Here is a 6,791-nt window from a genome sequence, read left to right on the forward strand (position 1 = left end):
ATTAATCCCAAAATTAATTAATAATAATTATTGAATTGATTTTTAAATAATTAATTCGAAAATATGAAATAAAAACAATATAAATTATTAAAATTCCAAAAATCAATATAATTATTCAAATCCCATATCACAACATTATCACATTCATACAAACCATCACACAAGCATACAACATATCATCAATCTACCACTAATAAACCTTCACAATCATCCCTAACATATACACTATCATCATCCATATCATCACCCATATCATCAACTTCTTGGACAGGTCAAGGAGCACCACCAAAATCCTCTTCTGTTTCCAACTCATGATAACCTCTAGGTGGTGCTCTCATAACAACATACCAATTTGAAGCATCATCATCCCTAGAGTAGAAAACCTGTTTCGCTTGAGAAGGTAGAATGAATGGATCTTTCAAATAGGCTGCTTGGTTCATATGAAGGTTAACAAGAGTGAAGCCATCTTCTTCCTTCACACCATTCGCTGTGTTTGCCCAGTTGCATCTAAAGAGTGGCACTTTGAACATGTGATAGTCGATGACCAAAATCTCCTTTATCACTCCATAGTATGTAATCATATCCGCGACCTGTCTCATATCTCTTGCACTTGATCTACACATGCTAAAGGCTTCATAAGTTACTCCACTGTTTTGTGTCTTCAGCTTGACCGCATCAGTATGAAACCGTTGGCCATTGATGATGAATCCTTTATGTGCTAAAGCAACATTTCTTGGTCCAAATGCCAACCACCTTATCTCCTTAGAATGACTATCTTTTGAGTCTAAATGAATCTGCCGCAGGAAATCAGAGGATTATCATCAAGCCGAGGTACTTAAATTATAATCAAAACATGATAATATGTACCACAAAACCAATCATCAATCTACAAGCTAACCAGTCATCAAAATACTTAAAATCCAGACAGTTTCATCAAGCTATAAGCTACTCAGACATCAATTCGCTAAAATATGGACATGTTCTTCAAGATACAAACCAGGCATCATGATACAAGCTAACTAGTCATCACCAAACAAGCTAACCAGTCATCACCAAACAAGCTAACCAGTATTTACAATAATAATCAAGAAAAGAATTTGGAGTTTGTAACCTTATTTTTAAGCCATTCTGTAAAGTGTTCAGTATGGTTTTTCCATAACAAAGTTTCATTTTTAGCCAATCGAGCATCCTTAGCTTGCAACTCTTCCAAATGCATCCTGATTTTAAATTAAACAACAGTATATGAAAATGAAATTATGAGTAAAACAAGTAGAAGAAACATAGAGAATTACTTACTCAAGAAAGGGATCCAAAGATGCCATGTTCATTAGCACATATCGATGTGCAATGTCTCTATCTTTATCTGACAGGGTAACCTCTATACCCTTCTGCAGAGGTCGGCCTTCAACCACCATTCTATCAGCCTCAACATCTTCATTACGATTAACTGCTTCTTGAACTGGTACTGATTCTTTAAGGAACTCTAAACAAAATGCAACACATTCTCCAGCTAAATACGCCTCAGCCATACATGCTTCTGGCCTTGCATAATTCTTAACAAAAGCCTTTAGTGTTTTCATGTACCTATAACTCAGGAAATATGAATATTAGTCAAACATCATTGTGGGAAGTGGATATATTGAAGAGAGATGTTGATCAAACCTTTCGAAGGGATACATCCATCGGAAGTGAACTGGTCCTCCCAACCGTGCCTCTCTTGATATATGTAGTGGAAGGTGAAACATGATATCAAAAAGGGCTGGAGGGAAGAAGCGCTCCAGCTGACACATTGTCTCCACAAACTCTCTCTCCATGGATATAAGTTTCTCTGGGTCAATGACACAACCTGTTGAAGTAACTGCATAATCTATTTATGGCTATCCTAGGACCCCTATGTAACAACCCTCTTAATGCAGCTGGTAACAAGTTATGTACTAAGACATGATGATCATGCGACTTTAAACTACCAATATTTGGAGGGTTAACTGAAACACTATTCGCAATATTACCACAATAACCATCAGGGCCTCTAAACTTAGCTAACCTTTGGCAGAAAATGGTCTTCTCTCTCTTCGATAACCAGTAGGCAGCAGGAGGTAAGTATGTTTTCTTTCCCCTCACCTCTGTGTGCAAGTGCTTTCTGATTCCAATATCTTCTAAGTCTTTTCTTGCTTTCAACCCATCTTTTGACTTCGCACTTTGCATCAACAGAGACAATATAGCATCGGACACATTCTTTTCTACGTGCATAACATCAATATTGTGACGAACAGGCAACTCCTAACACATTAAACAAGAAACTGTTAGACATATTGATCTCTTCTTCCAGTAATCAGATAATATAGGTCAGTTACTATAGTTTACCTTCCAGTAAGGTAGATCAAAGAATATTGATCTCTTCTTCCACCGCCATAGTTCATTTGATTCTTCACACTCTTCTTCTTGTAACCTCTCATCATCTTCCAACTCTAGTCTTTTCCTTTTTTTTTCCTTCTCTAGAGGTCTACCAAAATCATTCGTAAAAGCTTGTAGTGTCTCATATATCTCAGCGCCTGTTTGTATCCTATTAGCATTCCCTTCCTCCACAGTGTTGTCAAACCAAGCTTTTTTATATCTGTAACGATGGCCAGGCGGTAGTCTCCTTCTGTTACTCATGTAGACAAACTTGCGGCTAAACTTAAGCCACCTTGCAGGTGTATCCTTTCCACATACATTGCAGGCTTGTTTCCCCTTTACTTTACATCCAGACAGTGTTCCTAAGGCTGGATAGTCACTGATACTCCAAAGCAGCAAGGCTCTGAGATTAAAGTTCTCCTTCGCAAATGAGTCATACACTTCAATACCCTCAGCCCACAAATCCTTTAGATCGTCTATCAGTGGTGCTAGGTAAACATCAATGTTGTTACCAGGAGCAGTAGGACCAGGGATCAACAAAGTCAGCATTATATTCTCAGCCTTCATACACATGGTTGGAGGCGTGTTATAGTTCACTAACAACACTGGCCATGTGCTGTGATTGGTGCTTTGCATGGAGAAAGGGTTCATCCCATCTGTAGAAATCCCAAGTCGAAGATTCCGTGGATCAGCAGCAAAGTCTGGCCATTTAGCATTCACTTGTGCCCAAGAGATAGAATCAACAGGGGCCGCATTGTACCATCTTCAGTGGCATTGGTATAGTGCCAACGCAGATCTTCAGCCATCCTTTGTGATCTAAACATCCTCCTAAACCTGTCCTTGATTGGAAAATATCTAAGGACCTTTGCCGGAATCCCCACCTTTAACTCATTACTGTGCTTATCCATTTCCCATCTTGAAACTTTGCATCTTGGACAGCTTTCTAGGTTCTCATACTCCTTCCTATACAATATGCAATCATTCTTGCAAGCATGAATACTGTCGTAGCCGAACCCAAAGATCTTCAGAAATTTCTTGATTGCAGCTAAACTCTTGGGAAGAACATTGTCTTCAGGTAGCAAATCCTCAAGTAAAACCAACAGCTGATCAAAGTAGTTCTCCGACACACCACTTTTAACCTTGAATCTGTAAAGTCCCATGATAGCTGAAACCTTTGTGTGCTTGAGACAATCCGAGTATAATGGCGTTTGAGCGTCTCTGAGCTTTTTCTTAAACTCAATTTCCTCTGGTGCTTCATCGTCTTCGTTGTCAGTTGTCGGGTTTGGACCACCTTCGTCCATGGAGAATGTTGTCTTAAACAAATCAAACGCCTCTGTTTCATATTGAAGAACACTGTCTTCTGCAGAATCTCTTTTTTCTCCATGAATACTCCAACGAGAACTCTTATACTTCTTATCCATACCCCTAATCACCAAATGCTCCACAATTTTATCCAGTGACTGATGGCTCAGATTGCGGCAGTCTCTACAAGGGCATAGCATTTCAGACAGACTTCCCAATCTTTTTGCGGACGAATTCACAAAATTAGTTGCTCCTTCTGAATACTCGTGGCTATTCCTACAAGAATCAGACAAAAGAAGTTAGCTTTATTTCAATCGGCGAGTAGAAATGAGATCGAGGGATTTTAGGTTATACCTTGGAAGCCAAATCCACGACTTATCCATTTGCTTACTTTCAATCGGCGAATACAGGAACAGCTGGTTTGATTTTAGCTCGAGAGATACATGTGCTTTCTTTAGGGTTTTTTCGATTTTAGATCGCGAGACAGAAAGGAGTTTCGACAGAAAGAGAGATGTTGTGTTCTGAAATTTTCGAGTGCAAACAGAGACAGAAAAAAATGAACGGTTGTGATCAAAGATTTGGAGAGAAATCGGACGGTCTATGATTAATCCGAGTGCAATCTTAGTAGTTGCTCCTCATTGGCTCAAAAAATAAAAAGAATGGCTAAGATTGAAGTTGGGAAGACACATCCATCGGCATATGGTTTGCCACGTCTGCAATCTTGGAGGTTACTCCTTATTGGCTCAAGGTATTAATTTCGTTTGAAATCTGGAAATTAATATATAAATATGATTTTGAAGCAAAAAAAAATTAAATTAAATCTTAAAAATCAAATATTCAGTTTTCCAATTTTACAAAAAAAAAATTGTATGAATATAAATTTTTTATGTGAGCTTTTATAAGATTGATCAATCTAGCTCATATGTTCATAAACACTACTACTTATTTGTATGTACAAAGGCTTTAGGGTATAGGGTTTGAACAAATGAGTGTTTATAAAATTTATAACTAATCAGTTTTGTGAAATTAAGATTACAATATCCTTTTAAGAATGAACAAAATTGTGAAATCAAGTACAATTAGGGTATAGGGTATAGGTTTGTACTTTAGGGTTTAGGGATTTCACTTTAGGGTATAGGATTTTAATTTTTGGTCTTCCCGTCTGTGGATTTAATTTTTAAAGCTTATGGTTTAATGTAAAATTATGCACTTAAGGGTATAGGGGTTAACAAGCTAAACATTTTCACACATAACCTTATATCATAATATAACACATAATTTTTGTTTTTTTGTCTGCTAACTGTTACATAATATCATACATGATTTCAACCGAGTAAAAAAGTACCTAAACATTCGATCACACACTAGAAATACATAGCCGATGAGAACCAACTTGAAAAATGTTTCAGACGACAATTTTAGACAAACTTGATTTTGTCATTTGGCCATGCCACAACCGAACCCATTGCATCAGATATGTATTCAATCTCTGAATTTGGCCTCCAGACTTTTGCATCACCGATCTTAGCCACATCAATCCACACCTTGCTTGCATTTGGACCTAGGGGTACAAAGTGGCACAACTCATTCGGATCCGTTGAAGCTACCCTTCCTTCAGCTACCTTACGTCCAGAGTTGTTGCAATCCAAGAGAGTGCACTTCTGCTTCGGACTTCTGGTCGAACTAGTGCTGCCTGGACTCTACAACTCAAACAAGATGACAGAAGCAAGTTCCAACATCAATCAAGGACGCAACATCAATCATCAGGCAAATAAAAAAATTTAACTTCATGTCAATTACATACCACTGCTTTTTTCTTGGCTGGCTTCGAAGGTGATGCTATTTTCTTCCCTGCACATTTAGTTGGTGTTACTTCTGTAGCGGGTGTAGGCATGACTTCAACCTTTAGGACTGGCCATGCTATTTTCTCGCTAAGTGCATCACCAATCAAGAACATATCAGCGGTTGGCCTCCACAAATATGCTTGATCATTGAACACCTTCACTACTTCGACACTAACAGCATTGGGACCCAGAGGTATGTTGTTAACCATGTCTTTGGATTTTGAAGAGCACACGAGACCTTCAGCAATGACCTCGTCCTCATCATTGGTCCAATCATATATCTTGCATCTTCGATATTCACCTTCCTTGCTTTGCTAAAACAAGATTTGAAATTAGAAATTTTAGTAATGATTAGAGATGACTCAATTGTTGTAAGAAGAAAACAAGATTTGAAAATTTACCATAGATAAATCTTCAGAACAGTTTGGATCCTTATCCAAAATCACTTTATCCATTGGCCAAGATATCTTGTATCCCACAGCTTCATCAAGAGTTAACACATCCGTAGTAGGCCTCCAGAGTGAAGCTGATGCGCTTAGTGCATACTTAACTACGATAGCCACTGCATTAGGACCAATTGGTATACGACCAATTTTGTACTTCGGTTCAGCAGAGCAGAATTCTCCTTCACCAACAACAACATCCTCTGATTCAATCCAATCCAGTATTTGTACTCTGACTCCTTCTTTGAATCCACCACTACTCTCAGATGTTTCAGCATCAACATTACTTTTCTGAGAAAAGGCAACGGAAATCGTAAATGTCTTAAAACTAATTGACCAAAGGTAATGAAAAGGATTACCTTCTTCTCAGCTAATTCTCGCACCATCCCCTTTAACTCTTCAATCTCACTTTTCATTTCTGCAATCTTAGCGTCTCTAAATTGCAGATATGCTAGCTTATTAGCTGTAATCCCTCTACCAAAGCCCCTTACTCGTCCAGGTTTGTCTTTTCCCAAAACCTTGCTCACAGCATCTTCCCTTATGTTATCAGCAGCTGATGTGGAGTCCATCTGACTGTCAAGTGACTGTATTTGTTCCTGATACAATCATTTAAACACAAAATCATTCATTGCCATAGTCTATTAACTATACACAATATACAACTTCCATAATGCTTACAATAGTCTCAGCAAACTGGGGCTTCACAGGTCTGCCATCAGCATGAGTGTGTCCCGCAATCCAAACCTTGGATCTACTCACCTTACTTGGGTCTTTACTCTTTTTTTTCTATATGAAAACAAACATATCT

General features: G+C 38.2%; 3 protein-coding genes across 3 annotated transcripts; all 3 read right to left on the reverse strand.

The window, feature by feature from the left end:
- Positions 1-128: 128 nt before the first annotated feature.
- On the reverse strand, positions 129-1,216 carry LOC125583702. The gene is made up of 2 exons (XM_048751120.1): positions 1,112-1,216; positions 129-794 (listed from the first exon to the last, which is right to left on the reverse strand). The coding sequence occupies exons 1-2, from the start codon at positions 1,214-1,216 to the stop codon at positions 273-275; spliced, it is 627 nt and encodes a 208-aa protein (XP_048607077.1). The 3' UTR covers positions 129-272.
- Positions 1,217-1,292: 76 nt separating this feature from the next.
- On the reverse strand, positions 1,293-4,079 carry LOC106359340. Its single transcript, XM_048749565.1, has 5 exons — positions 4,051-4,079; positions 3,229-3,972; positions 2,365-3,157; positions 2,045-2,280; positions 1,293-1,584 (listed from the first exon to the last, which is right to left on the reverse strand). Exons 1-5 carry the CDS (start codon positions 4,077-4,079, stop codon positions 1,293-1,295), a joined length of 2,094 nt encoding a protein of 697 aa, XP_048605522.1.
- A 755-nt stretch (positions 4,080-4,834) lies between these two features.
- On the reverse strand, positions 4,835-6,552 carry LOC106362085. The gene is made up of 4 exons (XM_013801903.3): positions 6,343-6,552; positions 5,942-6,274; positions 5,501-5,854; positions 4,835-5,396 (listed from the first exon to the last, which is right to left on the reverse strand). Exons 1-4 carry the CDS (start codon positions 6,550-6,552, stop codon positions 5,115-5,117), a joined length of 1,179 nt encoding a protein of 392 aa, XP_013657357.3. The 3' UTR covers positions 4,835-5,114.
- Between the last annotated feature and the right edge of the window lie 239 nt (positions 6,553-6,791).

The sequence above is a fragment of the Brassica napus genome, chromosome C3 (genome assembly GCF_020379485.1).
Source record: "Brassica napus cultivar Da-Ae chromosome C3, Da-Ae, whole genome shotgun sequence".
NCBI classification, from domain to species: Eukaryota; Viridiplantae; Streptophyta; class Magnoliopsida; order Brassicales; family Brassicaceae; genus Brassica; species Brassica napus.